Source organism: Ornithorhynchus anatinus, chromosome X1 (assembly GCF_004115215.2).
Source record: "Ornithorhynchus anatinus isolate Pmale09 chromosome X1, mOrnAna1.pri.v4, whole genome shotgun sequence".
Classification (NCBI taxonomy): domain Eukaryota; kingdom Metazoa; phylum Chordata; class Mammalia; order Monotremata; family Ornithorhynchidae; genus Ornithorhynchus; species Ornithorhynchus anatinus.
The window spans coordinates 39,896,853-39,912,409 of record NC_041749.1 but is presented as its reverse complement, the minus strand read 5'-3'; the positions used below and the strand labels follow the sequence as shown (position 1 = coordinate 39,912,409).

General features: G+C 41.3%; 1 protein-coding gene across 1 annotated transcript in view; it reads left to right on the top strand.

Annotated features, from left to right (window-relative positions):
- HSPA4 (heat shock protein family A (Hsp70) member 4) overlaps positions 1–15,310 on the top strand; it is a 37,692-nt gene extending 22,382 nt beyond the window's left edge. The window contains exons 8-19 of the mRNA XM_007670294.3: positions 60–136; positions 1,738–1,889; positions 2,359–2,465; positions 2,789–2,922; positions 6,231–6,412; positions 6,944–7,033; positions 8,138–8,290; positions 10,307–10,432; positions 10,603–10,710; positions 11,332–11,451; positions 13,531–13,692; positions 13,916–15,310. Coding sequence (XP_007668484.2) covers positions 60–136; positions 1,738–1,889; positions 2,359–2,465; positions 2,789–2,922; positions 6,231–6,412; positions 6,944–7,033; positions 8,138–8,290; positions 10,307–10,432; positions 10,603–10,710; positions 11,332–11,451; positions 13,531–13,692; positions 13,916–14,119 — 1,615 coding nt within the window. The 3' untranslated portion in view covers positions 14,120–15,310. The remainder of the gene's footprint in view (positions 1–59; positions 137–1,737; positions 1,890–2,358; positions 2,466–2,788; positions 2,923–6,230; positions 6,413–6,943; positions 7,034–8,137; positions 8,291–10,306; positions 10,433–10,602; positions 10,711–11,331; positions 11,452–13,530; positions 13,693–13,915) is intronic.
- Positions 15,311–15,557: the final 247 nt, after the last annotated feature.

Below are 15,557 nucleotides of genomic sequence, written 5' to 3'. Positions count from 1 at the left end.
ATATTCCCTGCCTAGTTGCTGGAAAAGGATATTATTTAACTTATAGTTTCTTAAAATAGGGGCAAGTTTCTGGAGATGTGTGATGGTCTCTTAGCTAGAGTGGAGCCACCGCTTCGCAGTGTTCTGGAACAAGCCAGTAAGTTTCTTGTGGCAATGTTACTTCACAAGTGAATAACTGCAATGGTTCATAATAACTGTGTTTTGTTTGAGAAGTTTAAAAAAAAAACCTCATTTCCATCTATGGTAAAAGACCCATAATTTGGACACAGTAGTTTATTTGATGCTAGCTTGATTTATTTTACCTTACTAATCCCTTGCTCATGTTTGGGGATAAACTGGAAATTGTTGCTCATTTCAAGAGTGAACTCAGCGAGATCTACCAAGGTCAGAGTTTGGAACTCTCAGGGGGAAAAAAATAGGTAGGTTGGAACATACTAGGATTCTTTCTGGAGACACTTTCTACCCCATATTAAGAAAAATGATCTCTTGCCAATTTCCATCACCATTAACTGGATTTTTTTTTTTAGCATCTTGGGAAGCAGCAAGGTATAGGGGATAGAGCCTGGGCCTGGGAGTCAGAAGGTCATGGGTTTTAATCCTGGCTCCGCCACTTGTCTGCTGTGTGGCCTTGGGCAAGTCCCTTCATTTCTCTGTGCCTCAGTTCTCTCATATGTAAAATGGGGATTAAGACTGTGAGCCTCATGTAGGACAGGGACGCTTTCCAACCCGATTTGCTTATAGTCATTCCAGTGCTTAGTACAGTGCTTGGTACATTGTGAGCACTTAACAGAAACCATAATTCTTTTTGTTTTCTGCTGAACATTGAATTTTGTACCAAGGGAAATTTACGAAGGAAGATATTGTCTCTGTCCCAAGCTTATTGTCCAATTGTGCAATTGATTCAGCAGCTTATTATCCAGTTGTGCAGTTTACACAGCAGCTGTATAAGCTACCTTGTTCATTTCTAGATCTGGTTCTTCTGAGAGGCTAACACACACTATATTTTCTTGGTTTAAAAGTCATAAATGTTGAAATTTGGCTGAGCTATCAACTTTCTCTTCTACAGTTGATTTTAACATTTCAACTAACATTTTCTTGATTCAAGCAAAACATCTTGAATACTCTCCACAGTGATTCAAGTATTGGTGTTTGCCATAAATATTATTTGTATTATTTGGACTAGAGAGTAAAAAGTGGGAGCTTGGCATATTAGCATTTATTTCTAGGAAGTGTCCTATAAGAGATTATTCTCTGTCCACTAAGTACAGAATTTAAGGAACAGGAAGGGATTATGACTGAATTCCCTGGCCTGTGGAGGTTGTGGAATCTGTGACATTTCTGCAGTCTTGCCTTGAAATGAAAACTTCTTAAGTTTATGCTAAAATATAAGATAACTATCAGCTTTACTGGACCAAACCATACTAGTGATATCCTAGGTAACCCTTGAGTAGTCAGTCATTAAAGCAGTCTAGATTCTACTCTGCAAATTTTAAATGTTGAGTGGAAAAAATTTTGCAGTAAAAAAATATGAAAGGTAGTTATCTCTTGGATATTTGAATGCCTGCAAGAGGTACAGAATTGTACTGGCACTAAGATAAAGTTTTTTGTTTTAACCAATTAAGTGAATTAGCTTCTCTGTTCCCAAGCACCTAGTAGAGTAGTCTGCCTGTAGGCCCGCAATAATTGTCTGTACCGGGAAAATAACTAAGATGCCTAATCTTAATATCTTTAAATCAGAGTTAAAGAAAGAGGATATTTATGCTGTGGAGATCGTCGGAGGTGGTACGAGAATCCCCGCTGTAAAAGAGAAAATCAGTAAATTCTTTGGGAAAGAAATCAGCACAACTTTGAATGCAGATGAAGCAGTCACCCGAGGCTGTGCGTTGCAGGTGAGAGCATTTTGTTTGTGCACAGTTAGTTTCTGGGGTCACTTTTAATAGCACTTGGGGTCACAAGTGGATTAAAGTTATGGTTGTGGTTCATCCTTCCATTGGATTTTTAGACTGAGAACACCTTGGCTAATGAGGCAGAAGTCACGTTATTTTCCAGAAGGAAAGATACCACAGTAACAATACCTCTGGAAGAAAACAAATGCATTGGCATTTGGTATAAATTATCGGTTAGGTTAGTTACTGATTCTCACTCACGTACTGATTCTGTGACTATAGAAAGCCACAGCATTCTCTGAAAATAAAACTATCACTGGAGTGTTGGCTGTCTTCTGTCATTGGGGATCTGCAGAGTTGAAAATAAACAGCATGAATTAGAATGTGTGCCATAAAGTTGTAGTTGGACTTGAAGAAGTCTAGCATTAATGTATCTGAGTCCATAAAACTTATGATAATTTTGTTTTCATAGTGTGCCATCTTGTCCCCTGCTTTCAAAGTGAGAGAGTTTTCCATCACTGATGTTGTGCCGTATCCAATATCTCTAAGATGGAATTCTCCAGCAGAAGAAGGGTTAAGGTAAACAAAAACAAATGCTTCCTCAAAAAAGAAGTAAAAAGGTGTGGCTTCTTAATAGTTCTCCTGTTGCTGCAATCTACTATTACAGTAGCATAAATTAAAAATAGAAAGTTAATCTGTTTAAATTAATGAACACTTATTGTGTCCTTACTGTGTGCTTGATTTAGAATATTAGAAGAAAATGAAACTCCTAGAAATCAAAGCCAGTCAAGAGGTGGGAATGGAGTTGCAAGATAAGCAAGATACATTGATGGCCTGTGGGACATTAGTTTGAGGATTCTGAACATCTGTAATGTCTTTTGTGTTTTTCCCTCCCCTTTCAGTGACTGTGAAGTCTTCCCTAAGAATCATGCAGCTCCTTTCTCTAAAGTCCTCACATTCTACAGAAAAGAACCCTTCACTCTTGAAGCTTATTACGGATCTCCCAAGGATTTGCCGTACCCAGATCCTGCTATAGGTAACTCATGAGAGGGTGTTTTCGTTAGGTGGCCTGAAAATAAGTGGGATCATTTAGTTATTAAATTCAGCTAGCTTTAATATTGCATATTAAATTTAATATTTAATATTGTTCCTTCTAATCCTATAACTTGGGTGGTTCTTTCATGCCCTGCACTTTCATGAAATTGTAAGACTGCCTTTTTTGATCTTTGTAGTCATTTATTAATAAGAATTTAAGCTGTGAAGTTCCTGAGTTAGATCAGTGGTCCTTCCAGACTGGAGTTATTTGATGATGGCATTAAGATTCTAAGAGAAACATTGTGACGGTTGCCCTCCTTGACATCCAGCCTAATATTGAAGCAGGTGTATTGCCTAACATTTCTAGTTTTCCCTCTAGGAACCCATCTTGGAACACTGTCTATGAATTTATCCAAACCCCTCTCGAACTTAGAAATTTTCTACCTCCATAAATTCTTATAGTAATGAATTCCAAACGCCTCCCATTTTTGTGGGAAGAACAACCTCCCGTTTTTGTGTCAAGTTCCAGAGGGTTTCTGTTCCTCTTGGCAGTGAGGGTTTTGATGGACAGTAATTCTGTGTTTGCCCTGTGCACACCCCACATGGTTTTGTGAGCTTCACTTATGTCCCCTCTTGACCTTCATCCCCTTGTCTGAAGAATCCTCTTCCTGTCAGTAATTTTTATAGAGGGCCTGTGTGCAGAGCACTACACTAAGCACTGGAGAGTACAATAGGATTAATAAAGGTGATCCCTGCCCTCAAGGAGTCTACATTCTAGCTGGGAAGACAGACCGTAAAGGAAGTGAAAGTACATAAGAAATGCTCATAAGTGCTTTGGAGGCCTGAAAGTACTGATGAGGATATCAAGTGTAGAGTTTAGAAATGAATCAGGGAAGGCTGTATATGGGGTCATAAGAGCTTTGAAGATGTGGAGACCTGTGGTCTGTCAAAGTGGAGGCAGTTCTTTTCAGGAGGGAGGACATGGGCAAAAGATTGGCAGTAAGAGAAACAAGAAAAAAAGAACAGGGATTAGATTAGTTTGAGAGGAATGAAGAGTGTGAGCTGGTGTGTGGTGGGAAAAGAGTGGATGGGTAGGAGGTAGAGAGCTGCGTATTTTAACTGCAGCGGTCAGGAATGTCTGGTTGCTGTGGAGATTAATTGTCAATCTTGGAGACTTATGAGGAGTGGAGAGAGCTAATATGCTGGACTAGCTGTGATATGAAAAGTACTTGGATGACTGATTACCATTTGGATTGAGGAAGAAGTGGGTCCTGGAAATGTAACGGAGAAAAGTAAACAGGATTTAAAAACAAACTGAATGTGGGGTTTGAAAGAGAGGGCATTAGAGAGATAGGGAAGCTGTAATTGGGCAAGTTAGTTGGAGGAGAGGATTTGGGAAGGAAAATACTGAACTTGAGTTTCCGGCAAGACATCACTGTAGAGATGGCCTGGAGGCACAAGAAAAGTGAGATTGCTGAAAAGAAAAAGAAGAGGTCAGGGCTAGTGAGGTAGATTTGGAACCATTTGCAAAGAGGTGGTTGAAGCAATGGAAGCAGAAAAATGAGCTCCATAAGGAAGTGGGTGTAAATTGAGACTAGAAGGGAACCCAGATCGGAGCCTGGAGGTACACTCACCAGTAGAGGGTAGGAGGAAAAGGGAGAGAAGTGGGAGGAGAACCAGGTGGGAGTGGTCAGAAAAACCAAAATTAGATAGTGTTTGCAGGAAAAGTGTGGTCCATGGCGTCAAGGCAACAAGAGGGACAGTGCAGGTCCAGTTGAGGGAGAATGTAGTTCCTCCAAGGAGAAGAAAGGCCTATTAAGTAAAGGGGAATTTGAAGGAGCTGAAGTTGGTTGGGTGCCTGGATTTCCACCAACAACATTGTGTGGGGCGAATTCAGGAGTTGAGGGAGCTCACTATGGGGGTGCTGCAGGGCTGGGTTAGGTGGAGCAAGATCCAGGTCCTCTGACTCCCAGGCCTGTGCCCTGTCCACTGATGAGAGATGACTAGTGATGAGATTCAGTGCTCATTCAAGTTGGTGAATGGGTGAAGTGTGGAGGAGGAGGAGGATGTCAGTGGAGCTGATAAGTGAGAGGAAGTCAGTGGCCTGAGGTCATCAGGAATACCAAAGTCCCTGAAGATCTGTTTTGGGGAGGGAGAGAGAAGGCCTCTTACTCTGAAAATTGGAATTGGGAGGCAGTAGATGGTAATTGGTAATTGGTGAACTTGAAAGAAGGAGATGGTGAAGCCCCCCTGTGGGAGAGTGGAAAGAGAGGCTATGTAATGTAAAAACTTTCTACCCCCTGGTCTTTTTTTGCCCCACTCTGTACCTTTTTCAGTTTTGTTTTTCTGAAGATGCAGCTCTCTGAAGTGGGCACAGTATTCCAGCTTTAGGTATATCATGATTTTACCCAAACTGTGCCTCTTGTCCTATATCCCCCATCTTGGTGATGTTTGGCATTTTGCTTATCCTTTTGAATTTCTTCCTGCAGATTACTGTCATCTGCCATTTGATTTCACCGCATGCCCTTTCTTCCACATTGAAGTAAACTGGCCTTAGCACTCATCCCCGGGGACAATCCACTATTTGCACTTTTCCATATTGCAAAGTGACTGGCTTATTCCTGACTTTAGGTTCCTATCCTGTGTTCTATTCGTGACACCATTTCCCTCGATCCCACTGTTACTCATTTTTTTAAAGGCCTTGAAGGTAGAGCCCTCCCTTCTAGGGTCCATGTTGTCTTTTCTGGGACAGATTGTGTTTTTTTTAAGTGCTGACAATCCTGCACTAAATGATAAATTCATCTCATTTGCTTGATATAGGAACGAGATTCACCGGTCACCTCTGGTGGTGGTATTGGTGGTCTTCCCATCCCTTGTTAGAGACCATTTGAAACTTGAGGTACCACACTTCTGCTAGAAGTTCTGCAACTTCCTCTTCAAGTTTCTTTGGGCCACTTGTGTGGATTACATCCATCCTGGTGGTTTTTTCCATCTAGTTTATCAGTTGGTCTATAAGCAAACATGCCAAGTGTGCTCCGCATTAGTATGTGAGGAAATAGGCTTTTCCTAGTGGTTATTTTACTCTCCAAGTGCTTAGTACAGTGCTCTGCATATAATAAGTGCCCCGTAAATACGAATGACTGACTGATTATGCTCTGCACATAGTAAGCGCTCAATAAATACCACTGATTGATTATGGAAAAACTAGGGCTCACTTTTCATTGGTAGCTAAAGTTATTTATATCTTTGAATTCCAGGGCCTTCTGGCCTCTAAACTGAGCATTCTTTGTGTCTTTGGGCTGTTTTTAGCTCAGTTTTTGGTTCAGAAAGTGACTCCCCAAACGGATGGATCCAGTTCGAAAGTGAAAGTGAAAGTTCGTGTCAATGTACATGGTATTTTCAGTGTGTCCAGTGCAGCCCTAGTGGAAGTTCATAAGTCTGATGAAAGTGAAGAACCCATGGAAACTGATCAACATGCAAAGGAAGAAGAGGTAATCTTAATCATAGCTAGTTTCTGGGAAATCTTTTACTCAATACTCAAGTATTGCAAAACATTTCCATTCATCCTTGTCTGAAAGGAAATAAGTGGTGCAAGATTTATCACTTATAATTTGAAGCTTTTAACTTCTAACTCGGGCAAATATTAATCCCTTGTATGACATGTGATTGAGGGTCTTAGAAGATATAATGTAATTGATTTTGGCTTACTCCTTAATTTTGGAAATGCAGTTGATTGGGTCTCTGTGTTTCTGTCTGTGCTCGCTGCCAGAAACTTAACTACGCACAACTAAAACCCAAACCGTACCACCTTATTACTTTCAACGCATAATTATTCTACTACCAGGAATCTTGTGGAGAATCAGGACTAAAACAGTCCTGTGTAGGGTTGGTCTTCAAGAATATAAAAATAGCTACTTCAAGACTGCAAGTTATTAAAAGTTTGTGGGCTTATTCCATCTGAAAGTCATATGAATTAAACTGAAGGCACTTACTGTACATGGGAACTGATTGTCTGTTTTCAGAAGATGCAAGTAGACCAGGAAGAGCAGAAACCTGAGGAGAACCAGCAGCAAACACCAACTGAAAATAAAGTCGAGTCTGAAGAAATGGAGGTACTGGTGGTATAATATTTCATAAAGAAAACTTGGAACCAGACTTGAATAACTGGTTTCTGAGGTGTTACCCTGGAAAGTTTTAGTCCCTTCTTAAACCCAGCCTGGGGCTTCGGCAGTGTTTTTTGAGATCACACCCAAAACTGCACATTGTGCCACCTTCAGTTTCCATTTTCAGTCCCGGCTCCCCAACTTGTCTTCTGTGTGACCATGGGCAAGTCACTTCATTTCTCTGTGACTCAATTACCTCATCTGTAAAATGGGGGTGAAGACTGTGAGCTCCACGTGAGACATGGACTATATCCATCCTGATTAGCTTGTGACTACCCCAGCACTTAGCACACAAAATAAGCTCTTAACAAATACCGTAAAAAAAAATACCATTTATTTGTGTATCATATACACTTTAGTTTGCAAGTTTTCACATTTCAAAATGAGGTTGAGGTGTTTCTAAAATCCTTTAGATCCTATAGGATATAACCAAATTTTTATTGTAGTCCTTTTGACACAGGCCTCTAGGTTTTTTTAATTTTTTTTTTTACTTTTTTCCTGATTTTTCCTCAATGATTTCAGTGTCGAACCTGACATTTCTGATGACCACTGGTTAAATGCCAGAAGATGGTGTCAGAAAATTCTGACCCAAAGTTCTAGTTTGTCCACATTTTTATCGTCAGTAGTGAAGTTTAAGTATGAGGTTTAGGACATCCGTTCAAGGAAAAAAATATTAATTTGGCAATAATCCCTGGTATATTTGATCCCTTGTGGTAAAAGAGTTTACAGTGTTTAAGTTCTCCCCTGTGAGCATGCAGCTTCCTTGGGGAATTTTTACAGACTCTCTACCAATCTAGTTAGCATGTCTTCAACCAACCTCAGGCTTCTTAGAAGCCACTGGAATCATCCATTTCTGAAAGATGCTGGATAATAAGGCTTAATGTTTTTAGTTTGTAGGCCTGAAACACTTTTTTTTTTAAATGCAAGAGCTAGCTTACACCACAAATGAGTTGGCCTTGCTCAGTAAGTATTTAATATAACTGGACGTGCCTTTCTTACAGTGCCTGGCACATAATATGCTCTTAACAAATACCATTATTATTTGTTTTACAGACCTCCCAGGCTGGAACGAAAGACAAAAAAATGGACCAACCACCTCAAGCCAAGAAGGCCAAAGTGAAGACCAGTACAGTGGATCTCCCTATTGAAAATCAGCTGCTGTGGCAAATAGGAAGAGATATGCTAAATTTGTATATTGAAAATGAGGTAAGTTACTTCATATGCAAAACAGCTGGGCACTCATCCTGAATATCAATCCATTGGTCGTTATTTGCTCGTCTGAGTTGCTCACGGTCCTCACAGAACAAGCTTAGGAAGTAAAGAAGGGGAGCACTACCTCCCTCTGCCTTGATTTCTTATCCAGGAGCAGGCCTTTACCTCATTCCCAGGACAGCAGGTTTCCTGCCCTGCCTCTCTTCATTCTGCCACTCTGGTGTGTTGGCATGGATTTCTCCGTCAGCGGACCACTGCCTTCTTGCTTGGTCCTTGCCTAGAACAGCCCAAAACCTGTCCCTGCCTGTCTTTGTCATAGTGCTCGTCCAACCTGGCACTTATCCTCTTCCTCATTCCACAGCAAGAAGGGGGAAAAAACGTGGAGGCAGAATGTGGGGATGAAATAGTAGAGGAAGGAAGACTATATAGTCTTAGAAGATTTATAGTCTTCCTTATAAGGCTGTTTGTGGGGAAAGAAATTCTTCTCTTCCTTCCCCTACCCCCTAGGCGGTAGGTAGGAGATAAACAGTGTCCACAGGGGCTCTGGAAGCAGCCGCTACTCTCCTATGCAAGAAGTGTAGAAGTCATTAGTAAGTCACTTGTCCATGATCTGGGGCATTCCTCAGGCTTTTCAACCACACCTACACACGTGAAAGGAGTTTCAGTCCCAAACTAGAGCAAGTGGATAATGCTTTCACTTCTAGAATGTCTCATTTGCATTTGAAGCTAATGAGAGAGATCTGAGGGCCTCAGTTGTGGTGTATGGTTCTCTCACAGTTATGGGTCTCTTCATTCTGTAGTGTTTTGTTTGACGAAACTACAGGTTTCCCTCGCCAACTATGGACCAAAGGCATATGGGAGAAAGGGGGATTAGGAACTGCTGGGCTGCCCAGCATTCTTGGTGAAATTAGTGAAAATTGGTGTAGATTAAAATATTCTAAGCCCGCTTCAAGGAGGCTCCAGTTGCTACTTCCAGCAGTAGGATCACATTGTTCTTCTGACATTGTTAGTACAGTAATTGTAACTACTTCAAGTCCACCATTGCCATATATTCCAGTGCCTCCCGAGATTCATCATCTGCAGCCAGGAAAACTGATTATTTAAAACAATCTACTGTGGTAGCCAAAATGGATTCAGGCAGTTCTAGGCTTGCATTTTTGAGTTGCAGCGAACAGCCCTTAGGGCATTAGAATATCTTCTGTTTCAGCCCATCGGTTTCAACTCTACAACCCCAGCTTTCTTTATAGCACTAGCTCCATTTCCTGCCCACAGAAAGTCCTTTGTACTAGGTAAAATAGATGTCAACTCTCCCTGGAGATCAGGTAACCCTGTCTCCCCTCCTCCTCCTTCCAACAGACTCACCTGGGAGGGTTGAAACCTCCATCCTGTTTACGACGAAGAAAGACTACCCTATTGTGGAGTCTCTCTAAAGCATTGACTGATTAAGCAATATGCATTAATGTAGCTACTCTACGATTCATTGAGAACACAGTTATTGGGGGACTCCAGAGGGTATCCAACTTTGAAGACCCATGAAGACCCAATCCTCAGTTATAACACTTACTGTGAAAAAATTAGTCATTATTTACTTTTTGACCTGACACAGTTTTCAGGGACCCATTGTATCATAAGCCTGAGGACTGTCTGAACAGAAAATTGGGCAAGGGTGTTGAAAACTAAGTTTGATAGAGGGAAATCTGAATGTCCTTTTTAGCTTTTAACTTTTTTCATCTGTTTAGTGTCTTTGTTACTGTCCTACTTTTTATAATATATCGCTTAGTTGCTATTCCACTTGAGACTGAAATTCTCCCTTCCCTTTTTTCTCTTGGTGAGTCCTACAGGCAGAAGGATTTTCAGGAAGGAGGGAGGTTGAAATTCTGTAAGACACTGTGTTGTATTTATTTCCTTTACCTGTGTGTGTGTATCTCTAGCTCTGTCTTCTCCCCTTTCCTGGTCCCTATAAATTGTAATACCAAATATTCAGAGCAACTTCTGTAATTTGTATTACAGGGCAAAATGATTATGCAGGATAAACTGGAGAAAGAACGGAATGATGCCAAGAATGCAGTGGAAGAGTATGTATATGAAATGAGAGATAAACTCAGTGGTGTATATGAGAAGTTTGTTAGTGAAGATGTAAGTACCAGTTACTTCCATAGCCATTCATTATCTGTGCGCTTTTCTTTCACAATCATACAAGGGAATTTGACACTTATTAGTGTTTTTCACAGTGAAAGTAATGATTCAGGAAACTTTTTTTAATCATTTTGTAAACTGGTGTGTCATTTTATTTTTTTTTTTGTTAGGATCGTAACAGTTTCACTTTGAAACTGGAAGATACTGAAAACTGGTTGTATGAAGATGGAGAAGACCAGCCCAAGCAAGTGTATATTGATAAACTAACAGAACTGAAAGTAAGTCTTTTTCAGGCATTAGGACAAAACTCTGGGCTCACCTAAAATCCATTGACTCTGAAATGAACTAGGAAGTGTTTAAACAAAAATGCATATCAGAAAGTGGGGAGAACCGGGGAATTCTAAACTCAGCATTTGCTGGGGGGAGGAGGTATGTAGTTGATAAATTGGGAATGACATGCCTTCCCTGGTGTGAAAAGCACAAGAAACCTGCCAAAGTAAGAATACCATCTGATCACAAAGTGTGGGAGGTTCCTCCAATCTGTGTCAACATTTTTTACATACAGTTAGAAAGCAGACTCTGAATTTTGCATTTAAAAACCAGCTATTTGTAACATCAGAATATTCAACTTGCCACAATAGCTGTATTTTGACAAAGTGGTTTTAGCACAGAATACTTTTGTTTAATCTGGAATTGAATATTGGAAAGTTTATGAACTCTCACAGTGGGTACTGTTTTGAGAGGAGCCAGCCCAGAATCCAGATAATGCTTCTGGTAGGCTACGTAAAACAGAGGAATTGAATATCCTGGTCCCAAGTAAGTGAATGTAATGCAAGAAACAGTGCATATTTTAATTTTGTGCTGCCTTTAAAGTACTTTGTGTATGTTCTTGTTGCTAGAATCTGGGTCAGCCTATTAAGGCACGGTTCCAGGAGTCTGAAGAAAGACCAAAAGTATTTGAAGAACTAGGGAAACAGATCCAGCTGTATATGAAAATAATCAGTTCTTTCAAAAACAAGGTATCTCTCTTCCTTTACCCCTTCAGTTTTGGTAAGCGAAGCCAGAGTGTGTGGGAGGAGTTTGTTAGCTTTTCCTTTCCCTAACCTTTCAAAAAGTCATAGGTAATAAAATGGTGTTTTCAAGAAGCACACATGCCTCTAGATCCAAAACATTATTCAAAATCTTGCTTATATTTAAGGTGAAGTCTCGTTCTTCTTTTGTAGGTGACTGTGTGTGTGAGAGAGAATTTGGAATTTGGCACTAGCTTGTCACACTTGAACTGATTTTTTTTCCCCTCAGTTGCGCAGGGTCCCGAAGTTATAAAATAGAATTGACCCTATGTCCTAAACTGAATATAACTTTAAATTTTGTGAGGTGAAAGTAACTTGGATGCAGTTCAGTTGTTGATGCTCCATTCCCCCAAGAGTGTGAAGGCTGGAAGTGGAAATGAGTAGCGAAGCAGCGAGGCCTAGTGGGCTGAGCACGGGCCTAGGAGTCAAGAGGGCCTGGGTTCTAATCCCAGCCCTCCCACATCTGCCGGGTGAACCTAGGCACGTCACTTAACTTCTCTGTGCCTGTTCCATCATCTGTAAAAGGGGGGTGAAAACTGCGAGCCCCACGTGGGACATGGAAACTGCCCAACCTGCATAGCTTGTATCTACCCCAGTGCTTAGTACAGTGGTGGCATGAAGTAAGTGCTTAAATACCATTTAAAAAAAGCAGTTGACCAGTGGTATTTGAGTGCTTACTGTATACTTACTAAGCACTGTCTTCTAAGTGCTTGGGAGAGTACAGCGCAACAGAGTTGTAGACAAGTTTCCTGCCCACAGTCTAAAGTGGAGGGCAGGCATTAAGGTGAATAAATTATAGGTATGTACATAAGTGCTGGGGGGCAGAGGGTGATGTGAATGCCAACTGCCTAAAGATCCAAGCAAATTGGTGGCAGAGAAAGGAGGAGGAGTTAGGGGGTACAGAGGGATTAGTTGGGGAAGAATCTTGGAGAAGATACGATTTTAATAAGGGGGAAGAGAGTGGTAGGCTGTCAAATGTGGAAGAGGAGTTCCAGGCAAGAGGTCTGTGGTGTGATGGACAAGATCCAGGTTCAGTAAGTTGGTGTCAAGAGGCGTGAATACCTTGTATCTACCGCAGTGCTTAGTACAGTGGTGGCACGAAGTAAGTGCTTAAATACCATAAAAAAAGATCAGTTGACCAGTGGTATTTGAGTGCTTGCTATGTACAGAGCATTGTCTTCCAAGTGCTCAGTGAGGAAGGAGTAAGGAAAATCAGTAAGGAGGAAGGAAATTTTCAGTAAGGAAATCAGTGAGGTGTGTTAGGAGGGGACATTCCTACTCGATCTGATTCTAAGACTCATGTTCTTCACTCCGTGGCTCCTCGTCCCCCTTTTGTGACTTTCTTGAATCTGACCTGGTCCAAACCCTCTATTCCCATACCTTTTCCACGTTTCTTCGAAGGATGGGAAGCAGTGTGGCTTAGTGGATAGTGCACGGGACTGGAAGTCAGAAGGTCATGGATTCTGATCCTGGCTCTGCCTCTTATCTGCTGTGTGGCCTTGGGCAAGTCATTTAACTTCCCTGTGTCTCAGGTACCTCATTTGTAGAATGGGGATTAAGACTCGGAGCCCTAAATGGGACATGGACTGTGTCCACCCTGATTGGCTTGGATCCACCCCAGTGCTTAGTTCAGTGCCTGGCACATAGTAAGTGCTGAACAAATACCATTATTATTATTCTAAGTTGTCAGTAATGCTTTGTGTGTGCTTCTTTTAATATGGTACTTGTGCTTACTGTGTGTTGTAAGCGCTGGGGTAGGTACAAATTAATCGAGGCAGGCACAGCCCCTGTCCCATCTGTGGCTTACAACTTAAATAGGAGGGAGGACAGGAATCGAATCTTCATTTTGAAGTTGAGGAGACCGAGGAACGGTGAAATTAAGTGACTTACCCAGGGCCACAAACAAGCAATTGGCAGAGCTGATATTAGAAGCCAGGCCCTGGGCTCTCTCTGCTAGGGCAAGGTGCTTGAGGCAGAAAACCTCTTGGGCAGGCCGTTTTTTTAACCTGCACTGTTAACGTTACTTAGGAAGAACAATATGAACACCTGGATGAAGCGGATGTGTTGAAAGTGGAGAAGAGCACAAATGAGGCTATGGAATGGATGAACAACAAATTAAATCTACAAAACAAGCAAAGTCTTACTGTGGACCCAATCATAAAGACCAAGGATGTGGAAGCTAAAATAAAAGTAAGACTTCCTCTTTACATTTTTCTTGGCCTAGAAACCTAATTCTGAAGTGAAATGGAGGAAGTGCAGGTTTTGGTAATACAGTTTATGTCCTAAGACAAAATTTTACATCAATCTGGGTGGATTTTTAGGTGGGTGCTTGGTTTGGAGCATGTTCTCATTTATCTATGGTTTTATTTGGCCAGCTGTGAGCAGAAGCCATAATGTTTCTTTTAACTTTCAGGAGTTGGCAAGTCTTTGCAATCCTATCGTTACCAGACCCAAACCTAAAGTGGAACTCCCAAAAGAGGAGAAAAATGCCGAACAAAATGGACCAGTAGAAGGAAATGGAGAGAATGGTCAAGAGGCCCAGGCAGCCGAGCAGAAAGCCAACTCGACCGCTCCTGCAGATTCAGAAAAGAAACTTCCCGAGATGGACATTGATTGATTCCAGCACTTGTTTATATTAAAACAGACTATAATAAAGCTTTAAGTTGTCAACTTATTCTAATTCTGAACTAGAGCAAATGAATATTACAAATTTCTTATAGTAATTTTTTAGGGATTTTGGGGGGTGCAGTTCAATGTGTCAAGCAGTTTGACTTCTAAATAGCTTACTTACACAATCGTGTGCATTGTATCTCTTCTGATGGTTGTACTTTGGAACCCACTGCTTACTGGATTTACGGAAGCAGCGTAGTTGTTTCGGCCCAATTAAAATCTGGAGCAACATAGATGAGTTTGTTTTGGGAAAGTGACCGGTCAAAACAAGCTAAATAACCACCTTTAAGGATCCTCTAGGGTAAAAGTTGCGGTAATTCTTCAGAATCTGCTGTGGCAGAAGCTGACAAGCTGTGGTTATTTAATATTTTTTCTCCGTCTCTCTCCCCTTTCGGCAAAATCACCAGACCTTCGTTTCGTGTTTGTTTGCTCTATAGAGACGATCTTAACTGATTCAGCCACAGCAGATGGCATTTTACTCCACTTGCTTGGACGGTAGAGCAGCAGAGGCCGTGTCCCTCTACGGAGGGAATGGCGTCCCGTGGGTTTTCAGACCTACCGAGTGCCAAGCTGAACCAATACACTCCACCGGTCTAAACCCATTTCAGTATCTGATGTACAAACCAATAGTTAATGTCCGTCCGTCTGAAACTAGTAGCGTAGAATCTTGATCAACTTGTGTGAATTGTAAATTTTTGTCCCTGCTGACTTAAGTTTTAGTTTGAGAACTTAAACTGTTAGCGGCTTGCTCCGACTTGCTGGGGGGAGGGACGTTATCCTATCTGTAAAGTCTGCTGGGAAGTGCCGCTCAGTGTCTGAAAAGGTGAAGTGATGGAAGTCACGTTGCACTGCGAGACTTGCCAGTTCTCGTGAGCTCACGCGCCCGGTGACTTCATAGAAGATTAACTGACAAACCTGAAAAATGCTTCCGTTGGATGTTAGAAATGGAACACCCTTACAGGCTGTACAGGAAATAAATGCACTGGATTGTACTGGATGATCTTTAAATTAATGAAAGGAATTTGCCACCCCTCTGGACGGGGCCTGACTTTGATGTTGTCATCGTTAAGGCGCTGACTTGCTGCTTTTGTTGTGCGTTCTTTCTGGAAGATATTCATTAAATTCAGTAGCAAAAGTATTTTTCTCCCATTCTGAAATCAGTTCATGCTTTTAGCTCTAGACCAAAATTCTCTTAGCAGTTAAAACTACAAACATGCATGGGACATCATAATAGGTCTGTTATATAACCGATTTATTCTCTATTTTGTGGGCAGGGAGCATGTCTACCAAATCTGTATTGTCCTCTTCCAAGCGCTTACCCTAGTGCTCTGCACACAGTAAACGCTCAAATAAATGCTATTGATTAAGATTTTTGGTGGAGGGCA